The sequence below is a fragment of the Mesoplodon bidens genome (assembly GCF_964165515.1).
Source record: "Mesoplodon bidens genome assembly, chromosome: 16".
Lineage (NCBI taxonomy): Eukaryota > Metazoa > Chordata > Mammalia > Artiodactyla > Ziphiidae > Mesoplodon > Mesoplodon bidens.
This window is the reverse complement of record NC_138173.1, coordinates 9114113-9136728: the sequence shown is the minus strand read 5'-3', so window position 1 is coordinate 9136728 and position 22616 is coordinate 9114113. Positions and strand designations below refer to the sequence as shown.

General features: G+C 44.9%; 1 protein-coding gene across 4 annotated transcripts in view; it reads left to right on the top strand.

The window, feature by feature from the left end:
- Nucleotides 1-22616, top strand: part of ASPH (aspartate beta-hydroxylase) — a 228333-nt gene that overhangs the window by 190312 nt on the left and 15405 nt on the right. For all 4 annotated transcript variants that reach the window (XM_081214293.1, XM_081214294.1, XM_081214291.1 and 1 more), the window contains 3 exons: nucleotides 4670-4805; nucleotides 11370-11461; nucleotides 11830-11963. In XM_081214293.1, the coding sequence (XP_081070419.1) occupies nucleotides 4670-4805; nucleotides 11370-11461; nucleotides 11830-11963 (362 nt within the window). The remainder of the gene's footprint in view (nucleotides 1-4669; nucleotides 4806-11369; nucleotides 11462-11829; nucleotides 11964-22616) is intronic.

Sequence of the window (22616 nt, the reverse complement as noted above, 5' to 3'; positions counted from 1 at the left end):
CTCTGAGACTGTCCTCAGTTCTTTTCATTCTTTTTTCTTTCTTCTGCTCTGAAGTAGTTATTTCCAGTATTTTATCTTCCACCTCACTTATCTGTTCTTCTGCCTCAGTTATTCTGCTATTGATCCCATCTAGAGTATTTTTAATTTCATTTATTGTGTTTCTAATCATTGCTTGATTCATCTTTAGTTCTTCTAGGTCCTTGTTAACTGTTTCTTGCATTTTGTCTATTCTATTTCCAAGATTTGGGATCATCTTTACTATCATTATTCTGAATTCTTTTTCAGGTAGACTGCCTATTTCCTCTTCATTTGTTAGGTCTGGTGGGTTTTTATCTTGCTCCTTCTCCTGCTGTGTGTTTTTCTGTCTTCTCATTTTGCTTATCTTACTGTGTTTGGGGTCTCCTGTTTGCAGGCTGCAGGTTTGTAGTTCCCGTTGTTTTTGGTGTCTGTTCCCAGTGGCTAAGGTTGGTTCAGTGGGTTGTGTAGGCTTCCTGTTGGAGGGGACTGGTGCCTGTGTTCTGGTGGATGAGGCTGGATCTTGTCTTTCTGGTGGGCAGGTCCACGTCTGGTGGTGTGTTTTGGGGTGTCTGTGGACTTTTTGTGATTTTAGGCAGCCTGTCTGCTAATGGGTGGCGTTGTGTTCCTGTCTTGCTAGTTGTTTGGCATAGGGTGTCCAGCACTGTATCTTGCTGGTCGTTGAGTGAAGCTGGGTGCTGGTGTTGAGATGGAGATCTCTGGAAGATTTTCGCCGTTTGATATTATGTGGAGCTGGGAGGTCTCTTGTGGACCAGTGTCCTGAAGTTGGCTCTCCCACCTCAGAGGCACAGCACTGACTCCTGGCTCCTCAATTTGGGATAATTCGTTGTCTATTCATGTATTGCACAGATGCAGGTACATCAAGTTGATTGTGGAGCTTTAATCTGCTGCTCCTGAGGCTGCTGGGAGAGATTTCCCTTTCTCTTCTTTGTTTTCACAGCTCCCAGGTCTCAGCTTTGGATTTGGCCCCGCCTCTGCGTGTAGGTCGCCGGAGGGCATCTGTTCTGCGCTCAGATAGGACAGGGTTAAAGGAGCAGCCGCTTCCGGGGACTCTGGCTCACTCAGGCCGCGGGGAGGGAGGGGCACAGAGGCGGGGCGAGTCTGCGGCGGCAGAGTCCGCCGTGACGTTGCACCAGCCTGAGGCGCACCGTGCGTTCTCCCGGGGAAGCCGTACCTGGCTGGATCCCGGTACCCCGGCAGTGGCGGGCTGCACAGCCTCCCCGGAAGGTAGGTGTGGACAGTGACCTGCGCTCGCACACAGGCCTCTTGGCGGCGGCAGCAGCAGCCCCAGCGTCCCACGCCCGTCTCTGGGGTCCGCGCCTTTAGCCGCGGCTCGTGCCCGTCTCTGTTGCTCCTTTAAGCAGCGCTCTTAATCCCCTCTCCTCGCGCACCAGGAAACAAAGAGGGAAGAAAGTCTCTTGCCTCTTCGGCAGCTCCAGACTTTTCCCCAGACTCCCTCCTGGCTAGCTGTGGCACATTAGCCCCCTTCAGGCTGAGTTCTCGCCGCCAACCCCAGTCGTCTCCCTGCGCTCCGACTGAAACCCGATACCCAAGCCTCAGCTCCCAGCCCCGCCCGTCCCGGCGGGCGAGCAGACAAGCCTCTCGGGCTGGTGTGTGCCTGAGGGCACCGATCCTCTGTGCTGGAATCTCTCCGCTTTGCCCTACCCAGGCACGTGGGGAGTTTCTTGTCTTTTGGGGGGTCTGAGGTCTTCTGTCAGCGTTCAGTAGGTGTTCTGTAGGAGTTGTTCCACGTGTAGCTGTATTTCTGGTGTATCTGTGGGGAGGAAGGTGATCTCCGCGTCTTACTCTGCCGCCATCTTCCCCGGAAGTCCTAGAAAAAAAAATTCTTTTAATAAAACAAAATAAATAGATAAAATAAAATAAAAATGGAGACATTTAGCATGATCTGAGTGTGCAGGTTTTGGTCCTCGACATCAAACGGTCATTCATCAGACACATACAGGCCCAGTTTTAGGGTCAGTGGTCCCAACCAGCCTTAGCCAGCTGGAGCTTGAACTAGACACAGCTGACTCCAAGTGCCTGGAAAACAACTCAGGCAAACGTCTTATTGTTTAGGCTACATGAAGCTTGGAGGGTATGCAATTTGCAAGAAAATAATTAAGGCGAGCGTGGGTAGTAAAGTAGGCTGCAAGCAGATATAGAGCAAACTATAAGACAAACTCAAGAATTTCTGTTAGTCACCAAGTTTCTGTTAACCCAATGGGGCACAGTTTCAGGACGGGTTTTTTAACTCTATGGGGCATGGTTTCAAGATTATTTGTGGACAGATGATCCACACCAGCAGAGAGCAGGGTGATGATAAGAGCAGCTCTAGATTTTGACACAAATCAGTGGGTGGGTTTCACAGAAATATAAAATCAATTGGTGCAGCTACTGTGGAAAACAATATGGAGGGTCCTCAAAAAATGAAAAATAGAACTACCAAATGGCCCAGTAATCCCATTACTGGGTCTATATCCAGAGAAATGCAAATATAATTCAAAATAAAATATTTTGAGATATCTGCACTTTTGCTTTCATTGTACCCTTATCCACAATAACCAAGATATAGAAACAACCTAAGTGTCCATCAATAGATGAGTGGATAAGGAAGATGTAAGACACACACACACACACGCACACGCACACGCACACGCACAATGGAACACTATTCAGCCGTGAGCAAAGAAATGCTGCCATTTGTGACTTGGACGGACCTTGAGGGCACAAGTGAGATAAGCCAGACACAGAAAGACAAACACTGTATGGTATTACTTACAATGTGGAATCTCAATTAAAAAAAAAAAAGTAAAACTGATAGAAACAGAGAGTGGAGAAGTGGTTGGCAGGGGCTGGAGGCGAAGGAAGTAGGGAGAGGTTTGGGTAAAGGGTACAAACTTCCAGCTATATGATGGATAAGGTCTAAGGATCTGATGTATAACATTGCGACCGTAGTTGATAACACCGTATTGTATAATTGAAATTTGCTAAGAGAATAGAAGTAAAATGTTCTCACTCCCAAAATATCAAATAAATAAATATGTGAGGTGATAAATGTGTTAATTAATCAGGTGGGAGATTCCTTTCACGATGTATATGTATATCAAATTACCACGATCTACATTTTAAATATCTTACAGTTTTATATGTTCATTAAGCCTCAAAGCTGAATTTTTTTTAAAAAGAAATGTCAATAGACTCAAAGTAACAAGGGAGAAAAAAGCGGTATAAAATCAGTATCTAATCTTAAAATCTACCGCTTGCCCTAGAATACTGGAATATACCTGATGTGGTCACACTATGTCACAAGCGTTCCCTGGGTTTGGCTGAAGTTGGTACCGTGTCTTCACACAAATCTCTGAGGGTATCTGTCTTCGGTGGAGTCCTCTGCTCGTGCCGTCTTCCTGGCTCCTTCTCGGTTTTCCTACATTGAGTCGTTAATTCATAAAGCACGGGTTGGTACAAACACTTTACACCTTCTCTTGTGCTTTGCTCCACCCAGTAATTGGTCATCCAGCCTTCTCTTGAATACTTCAAAAAATAGAGACCCCTGTTTTATAAGGCAGCACAGTCCATTTTCAGAGCATGCTAATTGTTGCTTCCATTTTTTGTATGTGTTTGTAACTCATCAGCTTTACTTCCTTGCTCTTGAGCCCTGATTCTCATTGAAATCATCTATTGTGTTCTTCGCTATCTGGGGACCCGTAGACTCCACGACCGCGTCCACTTCCCATGCAATGTAGAAATGTTTGAAATTATTATTGTTTCAAAATCCTGGTTTCCATGTGTAACCTAGCCTCTTTCATGCCATGTTTACTCTTTTCTCCTGGTAGCACTTCCTCCTAGGCGGCCACTCCGGATGCTTGCCCTGGCCTGCTGTCCCCCATGGCACCCACCCCTCTGCCATCCCCACTGCTCATCAGTGTCGCTGTGCAGTGAGGGCTCCCAGGAGGAGAGCCTGTCCTTCTCCTCCCATGGGATCTACCCGCACCAGCCAGGCACTTACTGACAGAGCCTACGGCACCCTCAAAGTGAGAAGTTAAAGAAATGTTTTTGTTTGGCTGAATTCTAAACACGAGGACATTTATTGGCTTTATTTTGCTACTAATTTTACAACACATCACATGCTCCAATGGATATTTTTCCAATGTTCTTGAAAGTTTAATTAATATTTACCACGTTGAATGGCATCTTTATGAGGACCTCTATTGGGAGGTGGAATTAAGTCTGTGATTTGTATTCCAGTTTGGATGCTGGAGTGTCACGTGGACTGTACGGCAGGGTCCTGATGTAATAATGATCAACAAGATCGGTCCTCTTGGTTGGTTAGGGTCTGTGAAAAAAACGACCTTTAGGCAAACTTGAAAACAAATTATAGATGGAATTGCTCTCGGCGGTTCCTGGGAATTATTGAAATGTTTATGCTGCAAAGGCACTTGGTTCTGAAAAACAATTATTAGGTGGGTTTTTTTACACCCTTGACAAGAGGTCCTAGAGGAAATTGAAATACGTAATCTAGATGAGAGGGAACATTTCATTACTTATTAATCAGACAAACAAAAAGCTGAACGTCACTATAAAGTGTTTTACCAGGCATATTTTCAGTCCAGTAAAATCAGAATCTTCCCTCTAGTCCTTAGAAAGAAACTGGAAGTTAATCCGAGATGAAGGCCTTGCCGTGATGGATAGCGCCCAGGGCCTGTTTCTGCCTGAAGATGAGAACCTGAGGGAAAAGGGCGACTGGAGCCAGTTTACACTGTGGCAGCAAGGTGAGCGTGCTACTTCAAGATCATTCTCTGCAACCTGGTGGGAAGGGGGCACTTCTGGCGATACCTCCCAGAGCTAGGGTTCCCTGACTTAAAGGAAAGTACCTGGGAAACTCAGATTATGAAAATCTATTTGTTGCTTCTTGAAACTATATAGGAACATTCATCTGTGTGTGTGTGTGTGTGTGTGTGCATGTAAATATATGGGTGTGTATATGCATGTGTGTATTTAGATAAATATATATATGTTGTATTTTGATTTTCCTCGTCTTTCCTGTTAAATGATATGTTACAAAGAGTAACCCTACTGTACAGACACAATGGAAGAGCCCACCGTGTGCTCATCAACGCCTTAGAAAGGAGCTTTCCTGAGCCTCTTTTGCTCCTGTACCTTGGAGACGATGTTGCGTGCCAAAATGATATCACCGCGGTGAGAGCCGTTAGGGGTGATGACAAGCCAGAGTGACAAGTCAATAATAACTCGTGTCTGAGCTCATCAAGAATAGGAAGAGGCCTTCCCTGGTGGCGCAGTGGTTGAGAGTCCGCCTGCCGATGCAGGGGACGCGGGTTCGTGCCCCAGTCCGGGAAGATCCCACATGCCACGGAGCGGCTGGGCCTGTGAGCCGTGGCCGCTGAGCCTGCGCGTCCAGAGCCTGTGCTCTGCAATGGGAGAGGCCACAACAGTGAGAGGCCCGGATACCGCAAAAAAAAAAAAAAAAAAGAATAGGAAGAGGTTCACAGTCAACCTAATATTCCTTGAGCTGAGCCCAGGCCCAGGTACACAGACAGGGCCCCCGTCTGTGTGCGTCCAATGAGTTAATATATCAATCTGTCCTCCAAATGAGAAGCACTGAATTTTATCTTTAACGCTCTCTCCAACTCTCTTATGGAAAATTCAAGTTAACCTGGATTAACGGTAGCTGAACAAAAGTAAATCCATTTTGAAGACTGAACAGCATGTGTCACATCTTTAGCTGCAGAAAATAAATTGAGAGGATGATAAGCAGTTGGTTTATATTATGGGACAAATAGCACTGTAGTTTATGTCGGTATGCTTTCAGAATACTAAGTTTTTGTTTTTGGTTTTTTTTTGGTACGCGGGCCTCTCACTGCTGTGGCCTCTCCCATTGCGGAGCACAGGCTCCGGACGCGCAGGCTCAGCGGCCATGGCTCACGGGCCCAGCCGCTCCGCGGCATGTGGGATCTTCCCGGACCGGGGCACGAACCCGTGTCCCCTGCATCGGCAGGCGGACTCTCAACCACTGCGCCACCAGGGAAGCCCCAGAATACTAAGATTTACACGTCAGAGAATGAAGAGCGACTTCAGTAATATTTTCAGGGAAATGTCCAACAGAAGAGACATTACATGATTTCAAGTGACTGTGTCAGCTTTTTGCCAACAAGATTTTTTTAAATAGAGCCGTAATGAGGTCAATATGTGAACAACATGCTAATTTTGTCTATTGGCATCTCACTAAACGAGTCAATTCTGTTGGCCTTAAGCATTCACCAGTTCATCTGATGGCTCCGTTCCATCAACATCCTCATGCTTCATAGAAGTTACTGGGCTTCCTACACTTAAGTCTTCAGAATCGTATGCATCCTGGCAGTAATTTCCGGAAACCATAGGCTCTGCTAAAAGCACATGCTTTAATAAGGTTGAAATATGCAAAGCATTATAGGGCATATAAAAGTGTTAAACAAGAAAGGAAATAAATAATGGAGACAATTTCATTGGGGGCAATCTTTTGACTTTTAAGGTTTTTGTGTATTTAAAAAAAAATTTTAATGGTAGCACAGTACATATAACTTAAAATTTACCACCTCAACTGTTTTCAAGTGTACATTCAGTGGGGTCACGTATATTCATATTTTCACGCAACCAATCTCTAGAACTGAGTTCCATCTTGCAAAACTCAAACTCTGTACCCATTAACAACACTCCCCATTGCCCTCCCCCAGCCCTTGGCAACCACCGTTGCACTTTCTGTTTCTATGAATTTACTACTTCGGACACCTCATAGAAGTGGAATAATACAATATTTGTTAACTTATAAATTTTCATATATTTTGATTTTACCTGATTTTCCATGAATTAGAGTAATTTCTTAAAATATTTTTTACTTCCTTGATCTTTGTTAAATTCTTCTTCCCACTGAATGGAATTTGCATGTTCTTTTTTTCTCTCTCCTTTTTTTTCTCTCTCCTTAAGTTTGACAGAGTGATCTAGTATGTTCTTTAAAAACCTCAAATTATATCTCACCTTATTTTGATATTTTTCTAATTCCTGCTTTTATATTTTTCTTCCTCCTCATGTTCTTTTTGTTGTTTATTTTATCCGTTTTTTTTAAACTTTTCAATCAGAACTTCTTAGTAAATTTATTTTCATTCTTTCATCTTCATTAATAAAAGCACTTAAGGCTATGGACTGATCTCTGGATTTAGCTTTGGATACTTTCCTTAAGCTATAGTTTATATTTTCATTTGTATTATTCCCCCCAGAAACGACTTCATTTTTATCTCAATTTCCATTTCGATTCAAAATAATTTAGAAGTGTGTGTATGTGTTTTATAAGTATCTGTTTTCCAATCAGTTGCAGTCAATTAAATAGAAATTAATTTCTAGTTTTATTTTATGATCATAAAATAATACAACTCCCATAGTTGCTCTTTTAAGAAGTTTTATTAAGGTTCTTTGTGGTCTTTTGTTTGTGGTTCCAGGCTTCTGGGAGGAACCCAGTAACTGTTTTCTGGACGCAAATTTCACAGTTTAAAGAATTTTGAAGGGCTTCCCTGGTGGCGCAGTGGTTGAGAGTCCGCTTGCCGATGCAGGGGACACGGGTTTGTGCCCCGGGCCGGGAGGATCCCACGTGCCGTGGAGTGGCTGGGCCGGTGAGCCATGGCCGCTGGGCTTGCGCGTCCGGAGCCTGTGCTCCGCAGCGGGAGAGGCCACAGCAGTGAGAGGCCCGCGTAACGCAAAAAAAAAAAAAAGAATTTTGAAGGCAGCTAGTATTGTAGCTTGCATAGAAGCAGGGTGGCACCCCTGAAGGCAGATGCCCTGTTGGCCTGGAGACAGAGGGGAGGGAATCCTGCAGCAGGAGGGGTCAGGAAGATGAGGGGAGGGAGATGGCAGGGTTGTTTCTTAGCCACACTGAGAGCTCAGATTCAGACAAGAGGGCCATGAGGATCTGACTCGTGAAGACTTAGAGGTTGTCTAGCCTAGTTAGGAAAGGATGCTGCTGGATTCTTGAAGGCCTTGAAGCTGTGGCTGCAAGCTTCATTTCTATCCATATGTAAGTGGGAATCTTGGAAGTTCTCTAAGTAACCCAATCATTTCTGAAGTATATTTATTCCTTTTTAAATGATCAACATTTTTGAGTTGGAGAAAAAAAAAAGACCGAATCAACAAATACACGTAACTAATTTTTCCCCACAGATGTTTTCAAATTGCTGTGTGACTGTTACAGAACATCTGTTTTGCTCGTTTATTGTTATAACGATGAACGCTAAAACATAGTGTTAACAAATACGCCACACACGCACAGTCATTCTTTCTTCCAGAGCCCATGGGAGATGGTGCTCACCCATCCCAGTACCCTTTCTGGATGAGCTCAAGCTGACCCTCTGAATCCTGCTTAGCACAGTGTTCTAGGTAGCCACTGTCAACTGATCAGAGTTGTCATGCAAGATGAACCTATTGTCATCCCAGCAGTAAAGCCTTGAGACTTCAGAGAGATACAACCCAGAGCCTTTAAAAATCTCACCTCCATGAATATCCCTCATAAAGTGTATTCTTCACATGTAGATGAAATATTCAGTTGATTCTTTCAGATTTGCATTGGCAGTTAGATCTCTTTCTGGGGCTATTTTTCCCAAAGAAACAACGTTTATCACTTCTTGAAAGTTACTTTAAACTGTGGGAGAAATAATAAATTAAAAACCAAACCACACCGAGTTCAGCTGCTGGGCAGTTTTCTCCTCCACGGAATGGTTTGTTCTGCACAGTTATGTTCAAATCCAAGACGCAGCATAGTGAAAATCACGCTTTAAAGCATAGCCTTTGGAGACTCAGGATCCCGAGGTGGGGTCCTGGCTGCACCACTTGTTAGTGTGTGATGTGGGCTTGTTCCTGACTCTCTGAGCCTCAGATTCCTCAGCTGAAAAATGTTGGTGAAAATAGTGCCTCGAGTATGGGGTTGTGACCAGGATCGGTGAGCAAAGGTCTGACATACAGATAAATAATAGCGATACTAGTTTTTATTACATAATAAACATACATTATGTAACAGTAATGGAGACATCCTTAGGTCGCCGTTAAGAACATGGACTCTGGGTCCAGTTGGACTGGAATTCCCGCTCTGCCACTGACCATGTGACCTCTCCGCGCCTCGCTTCCTCTTCTGTAAAATACGATTCTAATAGCGTCCCCCTCCCTGGTGCTTTAGGCATCAGGTGAGTGGTCCCTGGCCCATGCTGAGCACCATGGAAGTGTAGTCGCGTTCCTAAACCCTCCCGATCACATGTGAATAGTTAAAACTGCCAACGGCAATCCACGAATGATAAGATTCTCCTACAGAGAATCCGTGTTTACAGACTAGAAAAGATGTATGTGGCTACATGGCTAGAGATGTTCTGTAATTCACTTCTCACCAAGCGGCAATCCTAGTGACCCAATCTGTTAGGTTCCCCATTTATTAGCTATCATTCGGGTAAGACACACGTGTTCTCCAAGTGACACGTGCTCAGCCCTCACCACTGTGCCCGTGGGAAATCCAGACACCTCTGGCTGCTCCTCAAGGCCCCAGGCTTCACCTAGCTGCTGCCTGAACGCACAGAACCCACAACTCGTACTACTGCTAAGTCATCCCCAGATCCTGCGTTTACGACGGCATGGGAAGCTAGGGCTTGAACATTCTTTATGAAGTCGTATACAAGAATCTGTTGGTTCAAACTGACATTATCGTTAAACTCATATTCAGTTAGTAACTAAAAACAGCAACTACCATTTTACTCAAGAGACAGATTACTTAGGAAAAACAAATACAGAAGTCGTTTTCTAAAGTATCGAGGTCCATTTGATTGAGGAGGCTGCTGTTAGGATACATTCCTTGTTAACTCTCATTTTATTCTCAGTATATGATTATCTTAGGACACAACTAACATTAATTAAATAAAGTTGAAGTCAGCTTAGATGTATCAGTACTTTGTAGGAATCCTGAATAGGGAATTACAATGTCTCTACCTTTTATTTATTTATTTTGTTTATTTATATTTTTTTTGTGGTACGCGGGCCTCTCACTGTTGTGGCCTCTCCCGCTGCGGAGCACAGGCTCCGGACGCGCAGGCTCAGCGGCCATGGCTCACGGGCCCAGCCGCTCCGCGGCATGTGGGATCCTCCTGGACCGGGGCACGAACCCGCGTCCCCTGCATCGGCAGGCGGACTCTCCACCACTGCGCCACCAGGGAAGCCCATCTACCTTTTAAAAAAAAAAACATTGTTTTCCTCCTCCGTGACAGCAAACGATGCTGTACCTTCCTGAGCACATCTTTCAAGATATGATTAAGAAACAGGGATTTTGTCGATGGTGAAGGAATTTACATAGCCCAGGGTGCTTTAGACTATGTCCCAAAATCTGTGTTCTTGACCAGTCCCTCAGAGAAACCCCCATCTCTCAGAGACCTCCTCCCCTCTTCACTGAAATCCTATTCTTATCAGCACATAAAAGATGAGCTGTACATTGGAAAATACATTAAATTTCAGTGAAAACTAATGTGTGAGTTATTAGAATATAGTCCTAGAAAATGCACTTTTAGGTCAGAAGTGTAACATAAGCTATTTTCCCTCCTCGGGGGCTGGGGGGTGGATTCGTTTACTGTGGCTGCTATAACAATGACCATAAATGTCGTGGCTTAAGATAACTCAGATGTTTTACCTTTACAGTTCTGGGTCTCACTGAGCTAAAGTCAAAGTGCCATCAAGGCTGCATTCACTTTAGAGGCTGCCCCCATTCCTTGGCTTGTGGTCCCCTTCCGTCTTTGGAGCCCTCAATAGCCAGTCAAGTCTTGCTCATTCTGTATCACTCTGGCACTGACTCCGTCTTCTACATTGAGACCCTGTGATTACACTGGGCCCATCCAGTTCATCCACAATAATCTCCTTCTTTAAAGGTCAGCTGATTAGTAATCTCCATGTCACCTGCAACTTTAATTTTCCTTTGCCATGTAACATAACATATTCACGAGTTCCTGGGCTTAGGCTGTGGTCATCCTTGGGAGGGAGCCATTATTCTGCCTGCTACAGGGGGAAAAATAAGTATTCAGCACATGCCTTGTCCGTTAGACATCCTTAGTCAAATACGGTAGAGTCCACGGCTGGGTGGAAGGTTCTGGTCCTTGCTGCGCCGGTCACTGTTTATTGGAACAGGACACTGTGTCTTCTTGTGTTTACTGGGCCTTCTCATTCTTACAGTGAGGAGGACAATATAGATTGTGTATGGTCAAAACGGGATGAGTTAAAGCTTTACTGTGATTTGTTTCTAACAGTGGTTTTATCACTTATTGTTCTAGGAAGGAAAAATGAAAATGCCTGTAAAGGAGCTCCTAAAACCTGTTCTTTACTAGATAAATTCCCCGAGACGACAGGATGCAGAAGAGGACAGGTACCAAGAATGTCTTCTGGGCTGGGAAGAACACAGTCAGTTATTAGGGGAATAACTGGGAATGCTGATGTTTACAAAGAAACGGTTATTTCCTTTGACCCACTGAAGGCCTCTTTTTTCACTTGCTTTTTAATAAAACATAATTTCATGCCCTCGACGGCAGCATGGAGGGTGGAAAATGTTCAGTGTTTATAGCTCTGTGGAAAATGGGAGTCCTTATTTTTAGTTCCTTCACAAAGAAATAAGACGAGAATATAAATTCTGAGTTCCGCAAAGGCTCTAATCTAAATTGACAGTAATCTTGTACTTTTAGCAGTTCTCCCACACCTTGGTAAATGGATGAACAGGGTGGTACATTTTCTGTGCAGATCAAATATTCCGTCATGCACCCGGGAACCCACGTGTGGCCGCACACGGGACCCACGAACTGCAGGCTCCGAATGCACCTGGGCTTGGTGATTCCCAAGGAAGGCTGCAAGATCCGATGTGCCAACGAGACCAAGTATGTTTCCTCCCATCACTTTCTCTCTTACTCGTTACCTCTGAGGATGGATGTTCGTTACGACAAAGCTGTGCTCAGTTGGATTATTTCTCTTTCTTTGTAACTGAAGTGGGTGGTATTACTCCAACTTCTTAGTCCGTGTCCCACCTCTGTGCTTTCCATTGGTCTGGAGGTACTCCCCAATTCTAGGGCTGCCCTCCTTAATCATTTCTCCCCAGAGCATTCTTGTCTGATTGCTGAGCCTTCTTGCTTCTCTTTCTAGATGGACAGACTTGCATTCAGTCAGCTAACTTGTACTAAACCCTACACATATTACACATTGTGTTCATTGCTTTACACCTTGAATTATGCATCAATACAAAGAGTCTCCTTCCTGAAGAAAACACCCTGTGATATTTATATGTCTTGCTCTAGAGGACACAGCATGGTGCAATGGACATGGCTTGCCTTTTCAAATCACAGCTGTGCCAACTAATCCTGTGTAACCTTGGCCAGTCACTTAATCCCCTACAGCCTCAGCCTGCTTACTTATAAAATCGGCAACGTTGCTATCTGCTTTGCAGGATTGTTGTCCAGATTAAACGAAATAATGCCTACAAGGCACTTAGCCCGGGTACCGGCCTGAGAAGGGACATGGTGAATGTTAGGGCAACTTCTTTTGATGCCTTTGCCTGTCCTGATCCTATTACTCTCTTCCCCTGGAATGCCCGCCTTTTCACCCTTCCAAAATAAACCTATTACTAAGATCCAATTTTGTTCCTAAAAAGGAACCTCTCCTTTGACTTCTTAGAGTATTTACAGGGTATATTCTCAGTGATCCTGCTCTTTATTTCCATTGCTTTTTATTAATTGGTGTATATTGGTCTAATCTCTGGGACTGAGCTGTAAGTGCCTGGAGGGCAGAAACCGAGTTGTCTTCTCACACGTGTACCACGGCCCTTGGTGGAGGTCTGCGGGAGGGGTGCTCAGGAGTGTACTGGTCGTTCGCTTGGTTATTGAGACACCTGCCTGCCCCAGGCCTGGAGCAGCAGCCCACCGTGCCGTGAGGGATTCTGAGATGACTCACATGGGCGTCTTCCCCTACCAGAGGTGTCCAGTCAGGGAGAAAACACAGCTCGAAAGTCATGAGTCATAGGAGAGGCTCAGGCAAGGATGCTGCAGGTGGCCAGTGGGCAGGCAGCTCATTTGCGCTGAGAATTGGGAAACTTGACAGTGGCGTCTTTTAAAGACAGGAAGGATTTGGACATTAAAAGCTGGAAGAGAGGGGCACTCGAGGCTGAAAGAACAGCATCAGCATAGGCACGGAAGCCAAAACTTACCAGCCACATGTGCGGAATATGGAGTGCTTTCAGCAACCAAGAGTGTCGGATACTGTTAAGAGGTAAACTGACCTGTAAATTTTTCCAGAATTTATTTGAACATATATGATTCGAATCAGACAGCGCCAAACCAAAGGTGGTTAGGAGCGCTCCACCTGCAGGAGCTGGGGCCCAGGTTTTTATAGAGGAGATGCTGAAGCAAAGCAAGGGAATCATTTGACTGGTTGTAGTGTAAGTGGTTGCCTTATTTGGGAAAGGCTGCTGGCTATTTGTGATTGGTTGTTCTTAAGTTTCACTTTCTCAGATTCCAGTGAATTGACTCTGGTGTAGGTTTTGCTTTGCCACGAGGCTACCAAGGCATTAGAACACCTCCGTCTAATGGCCTCCTTGTTTCGTTACTTTAACATACGGAATAAGGTTGGAAAGTGAGGGAGTGGGTTAGAAGCTAAATCATGGACGGCTTTGAATACAAACTAGTGAGATCAGATCTCTTTCAGGAAAGCATTCTGGAAACCCTGGGTGTGTCCGATGGGGCGTTTGGAAGAACAGTTAACGGACTGCCACGGTAGCCCACCCCAGAAGAGCAGGGACTGGGATCCTGGAAAGAAAGGGAGAGTAAGGAACAGAGGCAGGAGATGTGATGAAGGTTGACTCAAGTGAATCTCGAGTGTGTGGGGCAAGGGAGGGGTGTCCGTGACGATGCGGCAGTTTCCATTTTGGCCAGCAGCCGGGTGTTGATGCTTTAGCAAATGCTGAGAGCTTGGCAGACATGAGGCAGGTTAGGGGAACAGATCATGAGTCCGGTCTTCATATTATTTGTTTAAGTTGCTGTTGGAACACAGGAGTGGAAATATCCAGGGGTCTGCTGGATAGTGAGGTCTGGAGCTCAGGGGAGAAGTCAAGTCTAGACATGAAGGTTTTAGAAGCAGGCTTATCGGGAGGCTCTAGAGGAAACTTGAGAGTCCATGGCCACATCGACATTTTGGAGGCAGAAAAAGGAAAGAGAGCCAAGAAGGAGCTGGGGCAGCAGAGGGCAGAGCTGGAAGAGCCAGGAGGGGGAATCGGAGATGGCCAGACCGGGCGAAGTTTCTTCCAAGATGGAATGGAGCCCACCCAGCCTTGCTGAGCTCCGTTCGGGTCTACAGCGTCTCTCTGCCAAAGGGGAGAGGGGCAGGGGACCCAGGGAAAACAGAGAGGAGGTGGGAGTGTGCTGGGGAAGGCAGAGTTTGACGAGGTCAACTCCTTGGAGGTCAAATAAGAATCACAGGGGCCATGAAGATGGAGAAGAGCTTCAGACCTAATTTAACTATCCTAACTTAGGGTCTTGAACTGAAGTTGGGAATGTGATTAGGGGAGTTGTCAGCACCCGCCAGAAGTAGGGAAGGGCTGTAAGCCCAGCCCTGCGGCTCACTTGTAGGGTGACCTTGAATAAGAACATTGACTGGGCAGCCTCTCCGTTCCCACTGGGCTACAAGCCAGCCTCCTTCAGGTGGCCGTAAGTAGCTGCTGATAACAATACTTTGCAGATGGTATAGTTCACAAATTCACAGTGATTATTAAAAAGCACTTGCCAACACCCCGCCTCTCGTTGGGCTAGGGCGGCGGGGTTTTGCGGAGGACGGATGGTTTCACACTGTCTGGTCCCCCGGGAGCTTTGAAGCATCAGTGCCTTTCCTCCCCCTCCTCATTGCTGGTCAGCGTCCTTCCCCGTGTCCCTCCTGTGGTACTTGTTTTATGTTGCATTACATTCTCATCCTTCATAATCCTTAACTCCAGGGTGGCTGGGTCAGGCTAAGTATTTCATTACAAAAAGAGTGTTTTTCATGAGAGAAATGGGTCAATGAAATTAAAGCACTGTGCCATGCTTCTAGTGAAAATAGCTAGAGAGCTGAATAGCAGAGTCAGTTTATAAACTCTGAGGACAGAATATGAAATCTGTATGTAATATGGAATCATATGTAATATGAAATCTGGGAAGTTTCACACTGTTATTATGGAAGCACTATTAGTGTGGAAACAGAAGCACACATACCAGGAAATCGGGCTTCCTTGCTATAGGCAAGTGGAAGCAATTTTTCAGAGCCTCTCGACTTTTGAAGGAGTAGCAATGTGTGCCTTGTAGTTCTCAGGTATTAATCACCACACTGTGATTCCTGCTAGCGGGCATGCGTGTTGGTTAAAGATTCCATCACTGCAAAACATAGCACGGCTCTTTTTATCTGAAGATGAGCTTGCAGGTGTGCAGCTGTCTATCTCAATAAGTAAAAGGATCGTTTAAAATGAATAAATGCTTTCCGATGACAAAACTGATGCATGCCCCTGCTGCATCATTTGTGAAACACAGAGAAGCATGATAAAGAAAGTAAATATTATTTTTGATTTCGGTACTCAGAGATATTGCTCAGACGCTTCTCAGGGCCTATACAATGTATATTCATGACGAGGAAGCACGTAGTGATAATATACATTGTGCGTACTATGTGTCAGGCACGGTTCGAAGCACTCTGCATACCTTCACGACAACCCCACGTAACTGGGAGTATTAAAATCTCTACGTTTCAGCTGAGGAGACTGATGTATAAATAGGCTGAGTAGGTCACTCAGCTTAGCAAGTGTCGATACTTGTATCAGGGTCCTAGGGCTGCCGTAACAAATTAACCCAATCTGGATGACTTAAAACAACAGAAATTTATTCTCTCACCATTTTGGAGGCCAGAAGTCTGAAATCAAGGTATGGTCAGGATTGGTTCCTTCTGGAGGCTCCGAGGGGGAATCCCTGTCCCCTGACTCTCTCCTGGCTTCCGGTGGCCGCGGGCTCTCCTTGCTGCGTCCTGGCTCGTAGGCCCATCACTGCAATCTCTGCTCCTGTCATCATGTCACCTTCTCCCTCCGTCTTCTGCCCGTCTTCTTTTCCAAAGGCGCTTACTGTGGACCTCCCTGGCGGTCCAGTGGTTGAGGCTCCACACTTCCAATGCTGGGGGCATGGGTTCTATCCCTGGTCAGGGAACTAAGATCCTACATGCTGGGGGCGTGGCCAAAAAAATAAGCAAATAAATAATTAAAGACGCTTACTGGATTTAGGGCCCAACCTAACCTGGAATGATCTCACCACAAGCCCTTTAACTTAATTACAACTGCAAAGACCCTTTTTTCCAAATCAGGTTCTATCCACAGCTTCCAGGGGGACATACTTCTGGGGGTGAGGGCCACCATTCAGCCCACTACAGTGTTGGAACCAAGGTTCCATGCCGGACAGTTTGGCTTGAAAGTTTGTGCTTCTAGCCTCAATGCCATAGACCCACTTATATATAGGTTTGAGGGCTTTTTGAGTTTTGTTGTTGTTCACAAGGTTAGGATCATGCTGTACTTATAAGGTGACCACTTTGAATGCTGGTTTTTATTTCCAGACATCAGGGTAACAAGTAGAGAAGGCTGCTGGGGTGTCTCCATCTCTGGGGGTTTGTTTGTGTCCCCCTCGACAGGCCATGCTTTGCAGTCAGTAAAATGAGCTCATTAGCGATCTTGAGTCAGAGCTGAATGAACTTGAGTCAGTGGATAAACAGGCCACAGCTGGCAAGTGGGAATAATTGTTATCCTCACAGAGTGGCCAAGGTGTGTGAGCTTTGGGTGATCCCAGAGACAAATTCTTTCTTCTGAGTCTCCACGAGGGCTTCTGGTACATGCTGGAACCATACCAAGGGAAAGACAGGTGACCGTGCAGCTCTCCTGGAGACCCAGCCTCATTGCCTGTGAATCGCTGGCCTGAAACGTTGCACGGGACCTATATGTAGCCAGAAAAGCATGTGTTGGCATGAGTGTCAGCAACAGACTGAAGAAATGAATGGGCAATAAGTCATTTAATTCCTCTTTATATGGTTGTAGAAATAATGACCTTTTCCCACACACCTCAAGTATTCTATAGTATATTTTTTCATTACTCTTTCAAGTTTCCTATCAGGAAGATTGTGTGGAAGGCATGCTAAAATATTAACAGTCAAAGAGAGACCGTTTTTTTTAATCCACCGTGAATTGTTCATAGACAGTATTTGTTATGTTTTCATAAAGTGTCCAAGAAGACAGTTTAAATTTTTTCTCATCACGTTATAGAAGCTGTGAATTACCAAGTCATTGGGAACCAAATATTTTTGCCTCTTCTTCCTTTTTTGGGGAGAAGGGGGGATTGTTTTTTGGTTTTTTTAGTCATTTCCCTGAAGTCATAGATGTTCTGTTCCACAAAATATACCCGTCTTCCATTCACATTGTAATGTGACCTTTCCACATTACCTTATCCACCATTCAAGCCTGCCCACCTGGGACTGTAGGACCAAAAATGTCACTTTTAACTGGATGGGATGCTTCCCTTAAGGTTTGTTGTTAAATAGTAACGTTTCACGCTCTTTCTTCTTTTACTTAAGCAATTTGGAGAATTAAAAACACCAATAAAGTTTCTTTACCCCTGTCCTGGTTAGCATGGGTGTCTACAGCTATTCATACACACAGATGAATATCTGTGTCTCAACAGGGAACAGCACTTCCCACATTGAAAACAGATTGTGTCCAAACATTTGTTCATTGAACTGATGGTTGAGAATTTGGAAAGTTGAGATCCATTTTGCTCTGGCAGTAATAAATGATGTGGAGGTTTCTGGGCCAACCCCTAAAAGCCTCCTAACTCATGGCCTTTGTTAATAGGGCTCTAGCACCAGTGACTATTGGTTTTTTTAACTTTTTATTTTATATTGGAGAATAGTTGGTTAACAATGTTGTATAGTTTCAGGTGTACAGCAAAGTGATTCAGTTATACATATACACGTATCTGTTCTTTATAATAATGTTTCTATGGGAAAACAGGTCCTGAGTTTTCACTTCAGATTTTAACATCCTGTATCTTCATGAAAGTAAATGAAGAGCACCAAAGTCTCATGACCTGGGTTCAAATCCTGGCTTCCCCTCTTATGAAGTGTAACTTTAGACAACTTGCATGGCCTCACTAAGCCTCAATTTCCTCATCTGTAAAATGGGAAGCATAGAAGTATGTCTTGGTGTAGTTCTGAGCATTAAAGTGATCATATAAATACATTCAGAACTGTATTTACAGAGTGTATGTGGTAAGCACGCTCAGTATTTTGGGGCTTTTATTGTGCTCGTCTCTGATTGCTGCAGAAATGGGGATTTCTGCCCCTTACCTTCCAGGGAGCGAGACCAAGCACTCCTGTACTGTCGGAGGTGGTCCTTGGAACCTGCAGTGCACAATCTGGCGGGGCTGAGGGTGGGTGCTCTAAGGAGACAGGAGGGAGGGGGAAACGGGAAGTCGAGGGTGTGCAGGGCCAGGGCTGGTGAAGGAATGGATCAGGTACAGAGGGGGGCTGTGATTTGATAGGCCTGGGGCTGGGAGGGATGCTGAGGTGGGGGGGCACAGCAGGGCACAGCGGATGGCCACCCCCTCCATTTCCCCTTGTGGTCCCATGCCGCCACCCTGGAGAGGGGCCAGGGGCATCCCAGCTCCATGGCCTCGGGAGGTTTCCTCTCCCTCTTCCCTTTCTTTGTCCTCCCTTTTTGGCTTTCTTAATGATGTTACAGAGCCCTGTGCTACTGGGTAACCGGGTACCAAGAGGAGGAAGTCAAAGGCTGTTACAGAGGCAGCGCAGGGGCTGCACAGCAGAGCTGAAGCCCCAGGCCCACTTGGAGGGGAGAGAATCCCCGCGGCAGCCTGGCTGGAACGAGTCCCCCCAGGAGGGGTGGAGAGAGATACTAGGGTGCATATATACAGAACCTGTTGGGAGAAGAGCTTCTTTGTAATTTAGCCATCTTTTATTGAAATTACTATTTTGACATCCAACAAAATAGCAAATACCATACCCATTTCTCAGATGACAGTTTGTGAAATGTATCCTGTAAAATGCAATATGAAGACTAAAGTCCTAGCCAACAGCTTGGCTCAGAGAATTAAGAGAATTTCAGAGCAGAAAGAAGCCCTGGAGGCCCTCTTGTCCTCCTCCATCATTGCACAAATGGGGAAACTGAGGCCCACAGGTGACATGCTTATCACAGCCACATGGCTAGTTAGCAGTGGTCAGAACAAGAACACAGGTGTCCTAGCTTCCAGAAAAATGCTTTATCCTGATAGATAGATAGATAGATAGATAGATAGACAGACAGACAAAGAAGGTATGTGCATGTGTATTTCTGTATTAGGAGGAGAGAAAAAAGAGGAAGTGGCAATAATGCAGTTTTAATTTCAATTCCAGGATGTGCCAGGATTTCCAGTGCAGTCAGAAACTGAGGGATTTCAATGGATCAGAATTAATAAGAGCTGTGTTAAAGTAGCCTGATTCCTGAGCCCTTTGACCCTTTTCTGTACTCCAGTGAGCCTGTTTAAATTCCTTACAGGCCACCTCAGCATAGCAGCTATAGGCGCTGAGAATGTTTCCTAGAACCGTGATCTTGAGCTAGAGGTTTGGCTGCAGTGAAGCCAGTCTAGTGCCTTTCTGCTTCCTCCACAGAATCACAGTGTCACCGCAGGCATCCGAACTGGCTTCCATGTGATTCCTTTGCTGAAAAATTAGAACCTTTTAGCAAAGATCACTGAGATATAATCTATAAAGTTTTCGAGTGGAAAACTCTATAAGCACGTAGCATCATTATTTAGCATTATTAATGGTGATGGTAATTCTATGACAAAATTATAGTTATTAGGCTTGTGCTGCCACCATTATACCATTATCATTAATTATAATATCCTGAGAAATTGAGGAATTACACAATTTTGGTTTATCTTGTGACCAGATATTCTTCTATCTTTTGGCAAACCAGGGAGAGATGTTCTTCTCGTAACAGTAAGAAATGCTAAAATTAAGCTGAGGTAGCCATCTGGGGATGGGGTGCAGCTCCCCACCGCCATCCTGCCTTTCTGGACCCTCGGAGGAAGGCTGGGTGAGCGCCTCCAGGAAGACTTCTTTCCAAGGCTGCTCTGAAAATCTTTTCTCCAGAGGGTCCTTCCCTTGTCATAATTTGAGCATAATTTAAATGTATGTGGTGGAGATGTGCTCTCAGAGCGAGTGGCCTGAAAACTAGTTTCTTTGCATTGCAATGAGTGTCTTTGTTTTTCACTCAGAAGAGATGTAAGACCTTTGACATCTTTGAGCTCTGTGTCTTTTTGTTCTGGAAAACCTTCATCCTTTCCCAGACAGGTGACACATCTCTTGTTGAACTCAAGTCACTTTAGTCTTCATGTCACTTGGATGGAGTTTTATTGTCCTTCCCAATTAGGGCTGCACTTTTAGTCATTCTCGATCTCATAAGTGATTGAAAGACATCATTTTTTACCTATTCAGAAGGTATCTACATTTAAGAATCTACAATAAGTAATTGAGTATCTTTACCGTTTTCTGGGAAAGTGTCTGAAAGAAAATAGAAAGGCAAGTATAAATCTAATAGAATTTTATGGCCCTAATGGAATCCAGCCCCTTGGAATACCTCCCAGATTTCATGTTTAAAAACTTGTTTAACCAGTGGTTTACACTAGTCCATATTTGACCCAAAATATCTGCAAAGCCACAACCCAGTGCTAACTTAAGTTCCACCTTTACAGGCACTGGTATGCCGTGAATGAACCAGCGCTAAAAGCTTTTCCCAATTTATACGGACTTTAAGTTAATGAATGGAATGCTTAAGATTTTTCTCACATCCAGCATTCCTAAATCTTTGGCTTTCTTATACTTACCGTAATCTAGTGAAAAATGTCATCTTGTGCAAACTTAGAATGTTCAATTTAGTTTTCTTAATTACTTCCAGTACTTTAATGAGGTTCTAGGCTCTCTACCACTCAGAAAACGTTGAGAATCACTTGTCATTGCCGCACCAAGCATATGTCACAGATTCTCTTAGGGAGTTTTGATATTGCACCCCCTGGGAAGTTTTCAGTCTTCTCAGATAGAGGCAGATTACTCATAGGGAATGATGCCAAAGTAATTTTGAATTTTCTGTATGAATTTGACTACTCTAGGTGCTGCGTATAAGTGGAATCATACAGTATTTGTCCTTGCATGAGTGGCTAATTTCACTTAGCATGATGTCCCAAAGGTTCATCCATGTTGTAGCATTGTCAGAATTTCCTTCTAAGGCTGAGGAATATTCCCTTGTATGTATAGACCACATTTGTTTATCCATTCATCTGTCAGTGGACACTGGCGTTGCTTCCACCTTCTGGCTACTGTGAGGAATGCCGCTGTGAACATGGATGTACTGTTCTTTTCTTTTGCATACCCTTCCCCACTTGTCTTCTGCCTGTATTGTAGGCTTGTCACTGACATTGCTTAGTCCCACTGATAGCAAGACTGAGGAAATGACCACGAAACTGTATAAGCTAGGGATCATGTTGCTTCTTTTTCCTTGTCATTTTTTTCTTTTCTTAACTTTGCTTTTCTTTTCGAATTTGACTTTGCATGGTAATGAATACATAGTCCGTCATTTGCCCCTGAGTCTATATATTTTTGTCCTTCGTTACACTTGGATGGGACTCCAGTAGACCCTGACCCTTCAGAGGAATTGGATCAAAGAGCCAAGCAACTCATGTATTGAGTGCAAGACTTTAGGGTAGGTGGGACCTCCCCTGTGGTCCAGTGGTTAGGACTGCGCGCTTCCACTAATGGGGGCGTGGGCCCCATCCCTGGTCAGGGAGCTAAGGTCCCACAGGCTGTGCGGCATGGCCAAAAAATAAAAATAAACAATAAACTCGCAATTGCACAACACTGTGAATCAGCTGTACCTCAGTTAAAACAAAGACATCAGGGTAGGTGTGTGAGGCAGTGCAGGAGGTGGGGCTGGGGAGAGAATGGGTAACAGGGCAGAGGATTGGTTCCCAACTTCAAGGACCTTTTAACTTGCAGATATTTGTTACTTTAAATTATTTGGAAATTTTAGTGTCAGATTCATTAATATGTCTGTGACAAATTTGTCTCCCACTTCACTGCCTTCCAACTCAGGACATTTGGCAATGACTGGAGACTTTTTTTTTTTTTTTTTTGGCTGCGTTGGGTCTTCGTTGCTGCGCACGGGCTTTCTCTAGTTGTGCCAAGCGGGGGCTACTCTTCGTTGAGGAGTGCGGGCTTCTCACTGCAGTGGCTTCTCTTGTTGTGGAGCACAGGCTCTCAGTGCGCAGGCTTCAGTAGTTGTGGCATGCGGGCTCAGTAGTTGTGGCTTGTGGGCTCAGTAGTTGTGGCTTGCGAGCTCTAGAGCACAGGCTCACTAGTTGTGGCACATGAGCTCAGTAGTTGTGGCGCACAGGCTTAGTTGCTCTATGGCATGTGGGATCTTCCCGGACCAGGGGTGGAAC